We start from the raw sequence: 16,079 nt of genomic DNA, 5'->3' as shown, positions 1-16,079 counted from the left end.
ACAACATTTTTGTCAGAAACCAGTGTTTTGTTCTGGTTTTTGGCAAAAAGCACTGGACAATGGGCTAGTTTAGCAACTCCCCACATTTGTTAAATGATCGTGTTAAATGTTCATTTAACAATCAGTGCAAAAAATATCATGTGAGTGCTTCAGCTTCCAACCATCATGACATACAAACAGAAATTTGGGGTTACTATGGTTGTAAGTCAAGGGCTTCCTGTATATGACATAATACTCCATACTTTATCCTAAATATTGTGCTGGATCCTCATCCATAAACACTGAAAAGTATATATACATTAGGCTGTTTTGCTTAAGCATGTTTGTCCTATAGGTAGCTTAATATATATATGGAACGTATTTCATAGTGTACTGCTAAAACAAAGGGAACACTCAAATAACACATCCTATGAATGAATGAAATATTCTCATTCTCAGCTTAATATATATATGGAACGTATTTCATAGTGTACTGCTAAAACAAAGGGAACACTCAAATAACACATCCTATGAATGAATGAAATATTCTCATTGAATACTTTGTTCTATACAAAGTTGAATGTGCACAACAGCATGTGAAATTGATTGTCAATCAGTGTTGCTTTCTAAGTGGACAATTTGATTTCACAGAAGTTTGATTTATTTGGAGTTATATTGTGTTGTTTAAGTGTTCCCTTTATTTATTTTTTTGAGCAGTGTAGTTTGCAAAAGACCTTTTATCAAATATAAACAAAAATACAGTTGAATACTGTACTATTCCCCAAAAATAAGACCCTGTCTTATTATTATTTTTGAACCCTGCAATAAGCACTTGGCCTTATTGCCATGTATTCAAAAGCCCAATTGGGCTTATTATCAGGGGATGTCTTATTTTGGGGAAAACAGGATAGTTCACTATTTTATTTATTATTTATTTTATTTATTGAATTTGTATGCCGCCCCTCTCCGTACTCTTAAATTGAAGCATGCCTAACATTGGGTACTCTTAAATTGAAGCATGCCTAACATCAAATACTTTGACATGGTATTTATGGGTACCCAAGTTAAAGGAATAATAATGATAATAGTACTAGAATATAGTTATGAATTATTTCTTTTGATGGTTGGAGATTAGAAATTTCCTATAATAAGTCTTTTGATGCCTTGCAGCCCTGCTAGCGTTGAGTACATATACAAAGCCTGCTGTGAAAGACCTTTTAACAAGTTTATGAGGAATGTTTGAGTCATTCTGTTTAGTAAGTTATTGCTCAAGGGTACGGGCTAAATGGACTCATTCATCTTCCTGCAGGCATTATGATACTTAAAACTAAATTAAGGGCACGTTATGAATTAAAAAAATATCCTTCTCATATTTTATAAATCAACATTGTAATAGTGCAGATAAAGGAATATCACTGAAGTATCACTAGGTAGCACTTCATTCAGCTGCTCAAACCTCTTAAATCACAAGAACCATGCAACACTTAACCCACTGGAATAATGTTGATTTAGGTGTTTTTATAAGATCCATTGATTTATGGCAGGAAAGAGAAACAGATGAAAATACCCTTGGGTTAATCTCTAGTGGGCAAAGTGTTAAAAGTTTTATTTACTTTATTTATTTATTACATTTATTAGCCGCCCAACTCCTTTCAGACTCTGGGCGGCAAGAAAAAAATATAGCAGAGCGTAAAACAACGATATAAAATATTTATAATATATAAAATTCCACCACATTCATTCACTAGAAACATTCACTCATTCTGGCCGGAGGTGAATGGCATAGCTCAATGACCCCAGGCCTGCCGGCAAAACCAGGTGTCCAGAGCCTTTCGAAAGGCTCTGAAATCAGAAGACCGAAGTAGTATCTGGATTTGAATTGTTACACTGCTTGAATGACATGCTTCTAAAATGAAGTTTTAGTAAAGTGATAGGCCCAATTGTGTCAGACAGTATATGCCAGTGATGGGCGAACCTATGGCACGGGTGCCACAGGTGGCACGCGGAGCCATATCTGCTGGCACATGAACTGTTGCCCTATCTCAGCTCCATCATGCATGTGTGTACCAAACAGCTGAATTTTGGCTTGCACAGAGGCTCTGGGACGGCGTTTTTGGCTTCCAGAGAACCTCTGGGGGGCATGGGGGAGGGCTTTTTTACCCTCCCCCAGCTCCAGAGAAGCCTTTACAGCCTAGGGAAGGTGAAACACAAGCCTACTGGGCCCACCAGAAGTTGGGGACCAGGCCGTTTCCGGCCTCCAGGGGTAGCGGAAGCTGTTTTTGTCCTCCCCAGGCATTGAATTATGGGTGTGGGCACTTGCGCATGTGCAATAGTGCACACCCATGTTCTTTTGGCACCTGAGTCAAAAAAGGTTCACCATCATGGTATATACTGTCAAGTTCAAATAATCAACAAATCTTGTGTAACAGATACCTGGGGATGTTCTCGGATTCCCATAGGTTTACAGGCTAAAACTAAAAACAGTTAACCACTAGGAGAGCAAAGCGAGTGCCATTTTGGGACAACATATAGTATTTATTCTAAAATCTAATAATAAATAATAGTAATAATTTATGTGCAAGTAAAGACTGCGTTAAAATTGCAGTGAAAATCGCCAAAGGCGAAATCAAATCCCGTAAACCTGGGAAACAAAATAATTCACTTACTTTATCAGATGCACAGAAACATCTTGAGAACATAACAATATATAAATATTAATTTTTAGGCAAAGACTGTCATTTTTCATAAGATAAAAAAATGAGATGGGAGAAAAACACATGTTAACTTGAAAAATGAAGCTCTAAGAAGCCTAAGTAAATTATATTCCAGATTGTCTATGTTTTCTTGCCATTATACAAATTATTGTACAATATTAAATATTTTGCATATTGATATCAGTTGGGATGTAAATATTTCAGTTCCTCTCTTTCAGCTGTCCATGCAAAAAGCCTGGTTGCAATATTACATCTTTTGGTTGCATTGTCGCAGTATTTTCGGGCCCCCATCAGGCTGCCAGATCATGTGTCTATTCAAGTTGTGGTTGTCCAGGTATGAATGATTGTATTTCTGTATCTTTTTGAAACCAGAGAGACTAAAGGAAAATAGGGCATATTTCTTGTTTTGGTTTCTGGTAGAAGTTTAGTAATTACAAATAACTCTTATTAAATGCATCATTTCATGAATAAAGCAACTCCGTTTATTTCTCTGCTCTCCTGTACTTCAACACATTCCATACAGCACTTGGTCCGTTATCTCTCTCTTAGCCTCATTTCTCACATTCCTTTTCCTGCTTCACTTAGACAAGATTTATTTTCTTAACCACATAACTTTGAAAAAACAGCAGCACTGACTAAATACAATACAAAATACTTTGGCTTACTTTAGCGTGGCGAAAACACATCCATTATTCTTTTCGGCAATGTTGATATTCCACCCTTCTTCTCCACTAGCCCCCTGATGTGCCAAATACATCGCTACAATATTTAACCCATTCCTCTCCTTAATATCTTCTTCCAGACCTCTGCTCTCTACGTTTCTGGACCCTTCTGAATTTAGGGTTAACCCAGCGAGTGTCTGATTCTCCTTCACTAGATCCTGAACCCATAGCCCCATCCTGTGGCTGGCTTCCCATCTGTTCTACTACCTGTAACCCCGGGCCTCCCACTACTTCATAAACACTATCTGAATCCGAGTCCTCAATATCTTCATCCTCCTCCAACTGATCAGGAGTATGTACAACATTTCTGGTTGATCTTTCTTCAGTGAGGAAAAAAGTCAAAAGCACAGCATTTTGTTTTTAGAGCTGAGTGCACTGTTGTCATTACTGATCGCCTAATAGCGGAACGGTAACATTAATATAGTAAAGGTTAAATCAGATTTTGGCAAATTGTAACTCTGAAGTTGTCATGCAAGAGCCCTAAAGTTAATATTTTTCACCTTTCTGGTTGTCTTGTCCCATTTTGTGGCATTCTGCTGGGACTACACAAATCTTCTGGAAGAATATGAACACAAATCAAATTTTGAAATCATGAAGGAGTCTGCCAATTTCCAGGTTTACATTGCTGCTTCAGAAGTTGCTCCCAGCTCTTTCTCTGCATACGTGTGCACGTGCCCTTGGCTTTACCGAGGGAAACGTGAAACGAAGTGCAACTTGTGCAAACACATGTGGAAAAGCAGCTTGTATAAGGCAGGAAACAGAGGCATCTGCTTTGCAATTTGAAAAGAGACGCTTTGTATATGCTCCCCTGGGTTCACAGCATTTCCCTCAAAGGATTTGCATGGCTCTACTTTCTACTTCAAATATTTGTTATTTGCTCACTGAACACAAGTTTAATAAATGCCTCTTTTGATATTACATGTTCAACCTGGCAAATAATACAGATCTTTCTATCAGCTTGTGAATGCCTACCTATGATTTCAAAGTCACTTTTTAAAAATTATCATTATTCTTACTAAATTTGCTTTTGTCAGTTCCTCAGGGGTTTTTTTTTTCCTGGAGAAGGAGCCTGTGAAAATTCTAGCTTTTGCGATAAATATAAGACCAGCTGTTTTCGGTCTCCTTAAAATAACAGACAGAACAAGCTTATATTTTGTATAAGTAACCATATACAAGTGAGATTGTGGCTTGTGGCTGTTTGGAAAACAAATGCAACAATGCCTGCTTGAAATTGGTTCCCTGAATTTTATGCGAGAATAACTTCAAGAGGAAGGAGGGTACCTTTTCATTCGTTTAAAAAAAATTTTTTAATTAAATTTATATACATTTAAAAGATCATACAAAAATAAGAAATGAAAATCATAAGCAGAATAACATACCAATAAAAAAAGTATAGTCGTCCTATACTTTTAAAAGATCATACAAAAATAAGAAATGAAAATCATAAGCAGAATAACATACCAATAAAAAAAGTATAGTGCATGCAGACAGACAGACAGACAGACAGACAGACAGACAGACAGACAGACAGACAAGAAAAAGGGAAAAAGAAAGAAAAACAACCAAAAAATGCCGTCTATATTGACAGCTCAACCTTTTCCTCTTGATTTATCTTACAGTTCTAGATATCAAGTCTATATTCAGTTTTTATATAAAATATATCTTTTAAATAGTGCTCCTATTATCCCTTTTCTTTACTTTATTTATATGGTCTTATACTTACTATTATCCTCAATATTATATCAAATATTTATTTAGTTACTTTCTTAACAGTACAATCCTATATCTATTTAAAATATTTATATTCAGTATATACAGCTTCCTATTATTTCCTCTTTGCTAACCATTCACAAAATACATTCCACACCACATAGACTCTCAAGTCCTCTTTCTCATTCAATTCCAGTCATCTTGTTCTGCACATTTGAAATTTTGTTTGATTACGATACCATCAACTGGTATCTCTTCTTACTTCTAGTGTTGTGCGAGACAGATTCTTGCTACAGTTAAAATATGCTGTATAGCGTAATAGTGTTCTTTCCCCATTTTTTTGTTCAATAATTCAATTTTGTCACCTACCAAAAGATATTGACAAAAATTGAACGGGTCCAAAGACGGGCTACAAAAATGGTGGAAGGTCTTAAGCATAAAACGTATCAGGAAAGACTTAATGAACTCAATCTGTATAGTCTGGAGGACAGAAGGGAAAGGGGGGACATGATCGAAACATTTAGATATGTTAAAGGGTTAAATAAAGGGAAGTGTTTTTAATAGGAAAGTGAACCCAAGAACATGGGGACACAATCTGAGGTTAGTTGGGAGAAAGATCGGAAGCAATATGAGAAAATATTTGACTGAAAGAGTAGTAGATGCTTGGAACAAACTTCCAGCAGACGTGTTTGGTAAATCCATAGTAACTTAATTTAAACATGCCTGGGATAAATATATATCCATCCTAAGATAAAATACAGGAAATAGTATAAGGGCAAGCATGTTTCTATGTTTCCTAGTAACCATATATAACCAGATCTGAATTTTGTACCAATTTTTTTTAATATAAGGACAAATCCTCCACATATGAAAGTACGTTCTGTTATTATAGCCACATTTCCACATTTGGGGATAATTGATTCTTATAGTTAAGACTTAAATAATTTGAGAATATATTACTAAATGAGCAGGACAATGTTCACATTTGTAGAATTACTCTAGGAGTAATAGAACTAGCTTCCATTATTATCCTACATTGAAGCATGCGCAGAGGCAAAAAATCAGCAAAAATTGCTGAAATCTTGCTCACACAATATTTCACTTGCTGCGCATGCACAGAAGCCAAATCTCACACAGGGACACATGTGCACACGTCGGGGACGCACAGCTGCGTGCGCATCTCAGAATTTCCTACTGGGACAGTGCACCGGACCATGTAAGCAGCAGCCCATCACTGGTGCAAGTCCTTCCTAAATTTCTTTCTCTGGCAGTTAAACAGCGGTGGGATACGAGCCGGAACGCTAAATTGCGCTCATTGCCGCGGTTTGTAAGTTCTTGCGGGACCAGCGCAATTTTGCTGCTGCACCTGTGAAGGTAGCAAAATTGCACCCGTGTTTCAGCGAGGTTTTACCTGTGGCTCCGTGTGCAATTTTGCTATCTTCACAAGTGCAGCAACAAAATTGCGCTGGTCCCGCAAGAACTTACAGGCCGCCGCGGTGAGCTCAATTTAGCATTCCAACTTGTAGCCCACCGCTGTAGCTAAGTGACTGCAGCTTCCTGTCTCTTTCTGTCTTCTGGATTGTTCCCTAGGCAGCATGTCTTTACTTTGCCCCTAAGGCCATTTTAATAAACTATTGTAGTTCCTTGGCTTTGGACTGATTCTTTTTAGAAGCTAGAATTCAGACTACTTCAGTCAGCCTGATAAATTCTCTTATTTAGATATTTAACTGGCTTTTCTTCTTAATTTAAAGGGTTAAATAAGGTTCAGGAGGGAAGTGTTTTTAATAGGAAAGTGAACACAAGAACAAGGGGACACAATCTGAGGTTAGTTGGGGGAAAGATCAAAGGCAACATGAGAAAATATTATTTTACTGAAAGAGTAGTAGATGCTTGGAACAAACTTCCAGCAGACATGGTTGGTAAATCCACAGTAACTGAATTTAAACATGCCTGGGATAAACATATATCCATTGTAAGATAAAATACAGGAAATAGTATAAGGGCAGACTAGATGGACCATGAGGTCTTTTTCTGCCGTCAGTCTTCTATGTTTCTATGTTTCTAATTTTGCTTCTAGAGAATCTCCCTTTTGCCCACTGGCCCTACCATTTATAACGGTATAAGTGTTTCACAATTCTGCCCTACCACTTATATGGGTAGGGCAGAGTTTTCCAGACTTGGCAACTGGCAAGGTTGTGGCATGCAGGTCCCAAAATTCTTGGCAATCAACGCTCTTGTGAACTGAAATCCTCAGATCTGCAATATGCCATAGTTGGGAAGCACTGGTGTAGGAATATGTAAGATGTCTTGTACATTTCCACAAGGTGTGAATTGTACCTTCCAGGAAAGTAACAGAAATAGAATGTGTCTGTCTCTCAGAGTTGGTTGTTCTTATTTCAAAACTAAATCAAAATGCTTATTCTGATTTTCAAACCAATTTCTAATTATTATTTTGAAATTTACTTGGAAATGCTTACTTTGACAGAAAGCATGTTAGAAATCCCAGCTTTTGAGGGGAAAAAAACAACTACCGGTATTTAAACATGAATGTTTATGTAGAATTATTTTGTAATTTAAAAAGCATGGGCGGAGGGTTATGAATGCATTCACAGTAATGCACTCACCAGATAAAAATCGTTGTCAATCCCTATTTTCCATGAGTTAAAATATAAGTCTCCATCTAGTCTCTTCTCAGCTCATCTTGTATCATGGATCTTCTGCTGCCTTCTGGTTCCACTTTAAAATTTCTGACCTTCCCCTAGAATAGGTATAAGAGTAACGTGAATATTCAGCCATAGGGAATGCTTGACATTAACTGATAAAAATTCCTGTTGAGCTATCCTTAGATACATGAGTCAGGGTTCATACAGGAAGATTCCCATCTTAGAATTAATAGTTAATAAAAGTACAAATAAAGAAAGAAATTAGAGGAGACATAATCTTACAATTTAAAGATAGTCTATTTTATGGTTAATTTTTTTTTTCAGAAACGAGAAGGAATCCTCCAGTCCCGACAGATTCAAGAAGAAATAACTGGCAATACTGAGTAAGTCAAGTCAAGTCAAGATATGTCAGCTTTACCAAATCTTCCTTGTAGATTACAGGTTCTACTAATGGAAATTTTAAATAGGCTTCACTCCAAATAATAAAGAATAAATAATGTAAAGATATGGATATGTCCTCAAGGTAGGAGGCTTTAAAATCAAATAATTCCTTAAACAAGAAGGTAATTTCCCCATATATGTTTTAAGGAGTTTTTGTGAGTGCCAACTTAGAGAGAAGTCCAATTGAAAACAATTCATGGAGGGGGTTTCTTAGTTAGTGGCACAAGATTTATAGACTTCCTACTCCTTGTTACTCTTACGCCAAGCACTTTCTGTGACTTGTTTTAATGGAATTTTCAGAGTCAATCTTTTCTCTTTTGAATGCAATTAGCAGGTGCATGTTTAATTTGCTTTGCCTATTTCTGCATTGAACAAAATGTATTAAATGACTCTTAAAAGGACTCATACAAATAATTGCATTATTTTTTGTTTTCTATAGGGCGATGTCGGGACGGCATGGTAAGTACACACTGATTGTCAACATTTTCTAGATGTTTGTAAATTATTCTAAACTAACAGTAATATATAATTCAAAGTCAACTAAGTTCACATTCTGAATTTTCTTAATTGATCTGTAAATGTAGATTTCTTCCAAAGAAGAATATTTCTTAATCATTAGAAAATAATTACATTTCTTACATCAATACTTTGTTATACTTTCTAACCTACATGGCTAGAGAACAATAGATGTCAAAATAGATTGATGTGAATGTGCATTTGAAAAGTAATGGCCAAGGATTATTTGGCTAGGCCAAATATTCCTTATTAAATGTAGATGACTGTCAATGACCTCCTGGTTCTGGAATTCCTATGATTCAGTAATGTAGCATTTAACAGGTTGTTCTCATCAACTATATTGCAGAACGAGATGCATTTGACACACTATTTGACCATGCTCCAGATAAACTCAATGTTGTTAAAAAGGTGAGTCAAAAGTGTTTTTGGCATGTGCTATTTAACTGTCTTAGAAATTCAGTGAATTTAATAAGAACTAAATTTGATGTTGTCAAGACAGTCCACGTGTTAGTTTTTGTTGTATGCTTTTAATTGCAGTGTGTCATCTAGGTACACAGCAAAGTATGTACATTTCAATTTAATCAATCTGAGGTCAAGAGGATGGTCGCTTGTGGAACTATACGCCACCAAATATGTATATCAAGATGCATGGCATCACCGCCTCTTCAAAACAACCTTCACAGTACCTTGAACCCAATCCCCAATTTGCACTAGCAGGCATCAGTTCCAAAGATGAAAGAGAGAAAGAGACTCTGTAACCAAGAACATTGTCTGCTTTAATATTTATATTTTGAGTAAATCCGAGATACGTTCACAAGATACTTTCTCTATCATCTCACTGGATTCTGTTCATGTGGCATCTAATTCAAAAATTTTAGGCTTGCAAAAAAAGTATAGGGAAGCTTTTCTGATCAAACACTGTGTAAAGGAAAATGGGTAACTGTTATCTAGTAAGAGATAGCAATCCACAGATGCACTAAGGGTAGAAAGAACTGTCACTTTTTTCAATGTTTCTGCTACCATGTAGAGCTGTAGGAGTGGATTGACTAAGCGCATAGCAGAACTGCTATCCAAACTTATGAGAAAATTCCCCAATTGCTATTGCTCTAGTAGTGGGAATGACCATCTTATTTCATGGTGCCAACTGGCATCATCAACCAGGAAATGAGTCGACTGTGGCAAAGAACTAGGAGTAACATCTTTGATTTTCAGATCACATTCCTACTTCTCTAAATAAAGGCTAATCCGATAGGCCTCTATAGTATGTGTGATTTGCAAGCAAACCCCCATATTTTATAGAAGGCTCTTGCGAAAGGCGAGGAGGGTGGGGGCTTACCTTCAAGTCAAGGATATTAAAATCTCAGAGCTCCAAAAATCAAGGCAAATCAGCCATGAGTCAACTGTGACTGCCCCCACCCTCCTCGCCTTTCGCAAGAGCCTTAAGACCCATCTATGTCACCAGGCATGGGGCAACTAGTACATGCCCCCTCCTTCTGACCATTAAAAGTTATGTTTGGATATGATTGCATAATATTGATTGTTTTTTGAGATAATGGGTTTTTAGTCATGGTTTTAATTATTAGATTTGTACCTATGTTGTTTTTATTGTTGTGAGCCGGAGAGGGGCGGCATACAAGTCTAATAAATAATAATAATAATAATAATAATAATAATAATAATAATAATAATAATAATAATAATAATAATAATAATAATAATAGCATAGACATGATGCTGTGGCACAGATGATCCACTGGAACTTGTGCCGGAACTACCATTTCCCAATGGCAAAGAACTGTCATAAGCCCGAAAAAGTGGTCGAAAATGAGCAAGCAAAACTACTGTGGGACTTCTGACTTCAGACTGACCAAATTCTGAAGCATAACACACCAGACATCCTGATTGTGGAGAAAAAGAAAGTATGGATCATCGACATCGCAATCCCAGGGGACAGCAGAATTGAGGAGAAGCAGCTAGAGAAATTAGTGAAATATGAAGATCTAAAAATCGAGCTGCAACGACTCTGGCATAAGCCAGTGAAAGTGATCCCAGTGGCACTTGGCATGCTGGGCTCAGTGCCAAAGGATCTCAGCGGGCATTTGAAAACCATCGGAATTGACAAAATCTCCATCTGTCAATTTGAAAAGGCCGCTTTACTGGGATCGGCAAACATAATTTGCCGCTACATCACGCAGTCTTAGGTGCTTGGGAAGCGCCCAACTGGTGATGAAATACAAAATCCAGCATAGTGATCTCATGTTGTATTGACATAATAATAACAACAACAACAACATTAAACAGCTTAAGCAGGGAGGGTGCTAGGCAGTAGAATAAGCAGTACAATGTATCTCTGATGCTAAGTTACATAGACATGCACAATCTCCTCCAGTTATCTGCAGCACAGCATCTGCTTCCTTTTACATTTTGAAGTATCAGTCCCATTCTTACTCATGAAGCTGGTGGAATATTCCAAAGATACCTAGTTACATCTTAGATAAGGGGATTCCCTCCACCCCATCTGTGCCCAACTAGTCCAGGTGTACTTTCTGCTTCAGTTGTAGAGGAAATGATCATACTACACCTGGATGTGCCATTCAGCAATGTCAGTTTCAGGTCAAAGCCTTCTCCATTCTGGTACTTAAGATCTGGGCTTAGAAAACACTTGGCTCTAGTTTTCCAATCTTCCCCTGAAAACTGCCTGCCTCCCATCATATCTCCCGCTGTATAAGTACTTCAGTGCTCTCTTGGCTTTCTAGCTTCCCATTGATCCTTCTGAATATGCACTGTAGGTAGTGCATAGAAAATCACCTTGTGAAACAGCACCTTACTGAAATCTCAGAAGTTTTACCAGTTTTCCCCTCTACATAAAATAAGTATTTCATAATATAAATGCTAATGCTTTTCTGTGCATGATTTCTAGTGAAAGGTGGCATAGAAAAGGAGTGAAATGCCGAAATTGTTATTTCACACATTTGTATTACTATATATGATCTCCAGTTGATCTAGATCAGCACAGCTTCTTTGAAGAGAAAACAGTGGCGTTCCACTTTACAACAGTTTATTTGTGGCTTAAATGTTATTATCTTTCTTTGGTTATCCTGTTGCAGCATTATCCCATTGCAACAATATCTTTATATATATGTGTGTGTCTATAAATATATTTTAAGTGATAAATATTTCCCTGCAGTATTTAGTCATTCTTTATTCAGTTTTTGGGATGGAGTTCCATTCCTCTTTTTCAAAAGCCAACAAACAAGTGGATTTACCAAATGTCAAATTATTTTAAAGCTCAGATTGCATGTTTTAAAGGACTCTGATTTTAAAAATTTAAAGTTTATGTTCTTAATTTCTAGACTCTTATTACTTTTGTGAATAAGCACCTCAATAAGCTGAATCTGGAAGTTACGGAACTAGAAACCCAGGTAGGATTACTATATGTGTATATTTAGAAAAGTAGAACTATTTCTTAACATTATTCCAATTTGTACCATGTAATCAGTGAAAATGTATTGAAGCATTATCTTTTATTTTCTTGTGCATCCTTTATTTTTTTGCAATTATATTATGAGTACAAAATAAAAATCATGTTTACTAGCTGAAACCATGGCTATTGATAGACACTTTTTAATTTATTATATTTGTACAAGGATACAATCAAATTGGGCTCTTGTTGGTTAAAAACAAAGCTATAACATGATACATAATAGAATGTTTAAAACATTTGTGGTAAGAATAAATTAAATTAAAAGCTAATAAAAAAAGTCAGGAAACTTTCAGTATGTTTGCGGTCTAGATGACAGAATCCATCTGACCAAATATGGAATGGCTAAACTAGAACCTTTTAGTTTTATGTAGCAATAATGGACTGGGCTATTTGATCTTTCAGGTTCTGTGAACATGCCAGGAGAAAATATGTCATGATGTATGTTTGTATTAATATTCCACAATACAAAACATGTTTTTTTCTTCAAAGAAAATTCATAGAATCACAAACATCTTGTTTTGTTTGCATTTCCTAGAAAATCCACTGTATCTATATACTCCATAAAACAAAAAACGATAATTGGAGTTAAACTTTGGAAAATTCCCATGGAAAAGAAAATGTCATTTTTAACCAGAGCAGGAGTCTATGTCGCCAAAGTTGAGAGTATCATAGAACTACTGTGTATTGTAGGGCTTTATTTAATGCCCTGTTTTAAAATAAAAGTAAAATACAGTAATCCCTCGCTACTTCGCAGTTCATCTTTTGAAGATTCGCTACTTCACGGGTTTTCAAAGGGGGCTTAAATCCATTGAAAATTTTAAATCCATTAAAAATTCATAAAATTATTCTACAGTACTATTGTACCCTATTAAAGAAACTGGTAGGATATCACATGTAGTTCCAGCTGAGAAACATTATAGAATGACTGTTTAATGCAAAGGGTGAGTTTTAAAAGTCCAAATACTCATTAAATACATTAAAAAAAATCTTTCCTCTACTTCACGGAAATTCGTTTTTCACAGGTGGTCTTGGAACGCATCCCCCGTGAAAAACAAGAGATTACTGTATTTGCCTCTTAAGCAGTATTGAGTTGCCAGTATGCGTGGGATCGCTGATCCGGTAGCGGAAACAGCGATGCGCATCTGCACATCTCCACCGCACACATGAGTGCCCCCATGCACGCCATGCAAGAATTTGCTTTTGCGCATGCACAGAATCAAAGAAATTGGCAAAAATCACCAAAATCTCAGATGTGCAAACGTCCTTGCGTGAGATTTTGGCGATTTTTGCCAATTTCTTTGCTTCCGCGCATACACAGAAGCAAATTCTTATGCGGGGATGTGCACACCCATCGTGCACGCTGCTGCCCATGCACACGCCCCCACTGCCCTTCAGGACCGATCTGGTAGGGAAAGGTAAGTGCGATCCTTCAGTGGTTGTAAGAAACAATGGTGCCTTTGATTCAATTTAGAAATCTCAAACTAGCTCCTCTTCTTGAATACTCCAGTGAAACGTCCAGCAGCCATATTCTATTTTGCACAGTTTTTAATTGTCTTCATTGATCTCCCCCCACCCTTCCCCATTTTTGAAACCATCTGCATGAAAGCTGGTGATAGGAAGGAAGTCTTGGCAGGAATTGCGTTCCTTTTTCAAGAAATTTGTATGCATTTAGGAGGAGAGAACAAATAAGATACTGAGGAAGATTACAATATTGTGATATTCAAATAGGAAAATAATAACTTTTCTTTGTTTTGGTGGCTGACATATGACATTGTTTACCCAACTGTCATTTTCTGACTCAAAAATCTACTGGAAGTCCCCCAAAATATGCTATTGAAGGCGCCATTAGCCAAATGGAGAGATGGATTGCATTGCCAGAGGCTAAGGGTCAATAACATCCAAAAGGCAGTGTTTCAAATAATGGGGATTTAAAATAAAAGAGGATTTGTGGCAGCGGAATAAAATAATTAGGGTCTGACTAAAGGAGGTTAAACCGATGAAGGGAAGCATTAGGGATAGTTAGATGATGCTAAGATGAAAATGGCTATGCTAATATAATACATAATTTGAATGTTATCCTAAACCCTGGTTTATCAAACCAATTCGTGTTTTGCTAAAATACAACAATATGTTTCCCCCCCCCCTATTTCTGCTCCTTTTAAATTAAAGGAAAGAGCCTTATATCTTCTCTTTCATTTAATATGGGGGGGGGGGGGAGGCATGTAATGTATTTACCATGTTTCCTCAAAAACAAGACCTTGTCTTATATTCAATTCAATTCAATTTATTAGATTTGTATGCCGCCCCTCTCCGAAGACTCGGGGCGGCTCACAACAATAATAAAAACAATATAACAGTAAACAAATCTAATATTAAAAGAAAAGATATATAAAACCGTACAACACATTCATACCAAACATAAAATATAAAAGCCTGGGGGAGGTGTCTCAGTTCCCCCCTGCCTAGCGATATAGGTGGGTCTTGAGTAATTTGCAAAAGACAAGGAGGGTGGGGGCAGTTCTAATCTCCGGGGGGGAGTTGATTCCAGAGGGCCGGGGCCGCCACATAAAAGGCTCTTCCCCTGGGGCCCACCAAACGACATTGTTTAGTCAACGGGATCCGGAGAAGGCCAACTCTGTGGAACCTTATCGGTCGCTGGGATTCATACAGTAGCAGGCGGTTCCAGAGGTACTCTGGTCCATTATATTTTTTGACCTCCAAAATATTACCTTGGCTTTATCGGGGGGGGATGTCTTTTTATTTTTGGGGTGCAGCCATGAAGCGGGATCAGCGTGGCCAGTTCTTGCCAGCAACATTGCAAGATCAAATTAGAGTCACTGCCGTCTGAGATCAGCAGGCCAGATTTGGTGAGCTGGACGCACTGCTGCCGCGTGGGAGAAGAAGAGAGAAAGGAGGTGCTGTGAGAAAGCCCATTTGTCATGTTCTTTTCCTCCCAGGTGGCGGCAGCACGTTCAGCTCCCCAAATCCGGCCTGCTGATCTCTAGACACACAGTTGCCATTCAGGAGAAGGAGAGAGGAGGCACTGTGAGGCACAGGGAAAGAAAAGAGAGAGGCAGCACTCCCCCTCTGTCGCCAGCCGAGATCAACAGGCCGGATTCAGGGAGTTGACTTCCAGCTCCTGCCATGCCCAGCGAATGGGGGAGAAGAGATGCCAAGGGGACGCCACCTCGCTCCATGAGTCTCATTTCTCTGCTGCCCCACCCCTCCCCACTTGGCACTCCCTCTTGCTGGCCGCGATCAGCAGGCCAGATCCGGGGAGCTGACTTCCAACTCCTGCCGTGCCCAGCGAATGGGGGAGAAGAGATATGCCAGAAAAACTGCAGTGATTTGTTTTGTGTATTTAAACATGGAGTATTCCTGCTTACTATTTTATAGGAGGTCTCCTGGGAAATGCAGAGCTAGTGACTATATTTGCAAAGTAAAAACAAAAAAACAAAAACAAGCCATTTTCATACCAAATCAACAGAATTGTATGGATGTGTCTGCAGAAGTCATTTGAAACCAAATTCAGGCTCAAAGGAAGTTATTTTTTAAATGTTTTGCTAGGGATGCCACATATGTTAATACTTTTTATGTAAGGTGTACTACAGAAACTTGGTTTGCTTGAAGTCATGTAGATCACATATTTATAATATGATTGAGCTTCCCTTGGTCAGGTACTTCAGTTCCTTTGAACCACTTATAAGCACCCAAATTCTACCATTCTTAATGACAGGAACTTCTGTGTTGCATAACTGTATATATTTACAAAACTTTAAAATCAAGATTTTTTTTTTCATGTATGATATGATTAAGCTTCCCTTGGTCAGGTACTTCAGTTCCTTTGAAC

At 37.6% G+C, this 16,079-nt stretch overlaps 1 protein-coding gene across 2 annotated transcripts in view; it reads left to right on the top strand.

Annotated features, from left to right (window-relative positions):
* PARVA (parvin alpha) overlaps nucleotides 1-16,079 on the top strand; it is an 87,952-nt gene that overhangs the window by 62,066 nt on the left and 9,807 nt on the right. For both annotated transcript variants that reach the window (XM_070762927.1, XM_070762937.1), the window contains exons 6-10: nucleotides 2,912-3,027; nucleotides 8,113-8,171; nucleotides 8,669-8,688; nucleotides 9,092-9,153; nucleotides 12,099-12,167. In XM_070762927.1, coding sequence (XP_070619028.1) covers nucleotides 2,912-3,027; nucleotides 8,113-8,171; nucleotides 8,669-8,688; nucleotides 9,092-9,153; nucleotides 12,099-12,167 — 326 coding nt within the window. The remainder of the gene's footprint in view (nucleotides 1-2,911; nucleotides 3,028-8,112; nucleotides 8,172-8,668; nucleotides 8,689-9,091; nucleotides 9,154-12,098; nucleotides 12,168-16,079) is intronic.

Source organism: Erythrolamprus reginae, chromosome 1, assembly GCF_031021105.1.
Source record: "Erythrolamprus reginae isolate rEryReg1 chromosome 1, rEryReg1.hap1, whole genome shotgun sequence".
In the NCBI taxonomy this organism is placed as follows: Eukaryota; Metazoa; Chordata; class Lepidosauria; order Squamata; family Dipsadidae; genus Erythrolamprus; species Erythrolamprus reginae.
The sequence above is the reverse complement of the archived record's forward strand: the minus strand, read 5'-3'. Positions and strand labels throughout refer to the sequence as shown.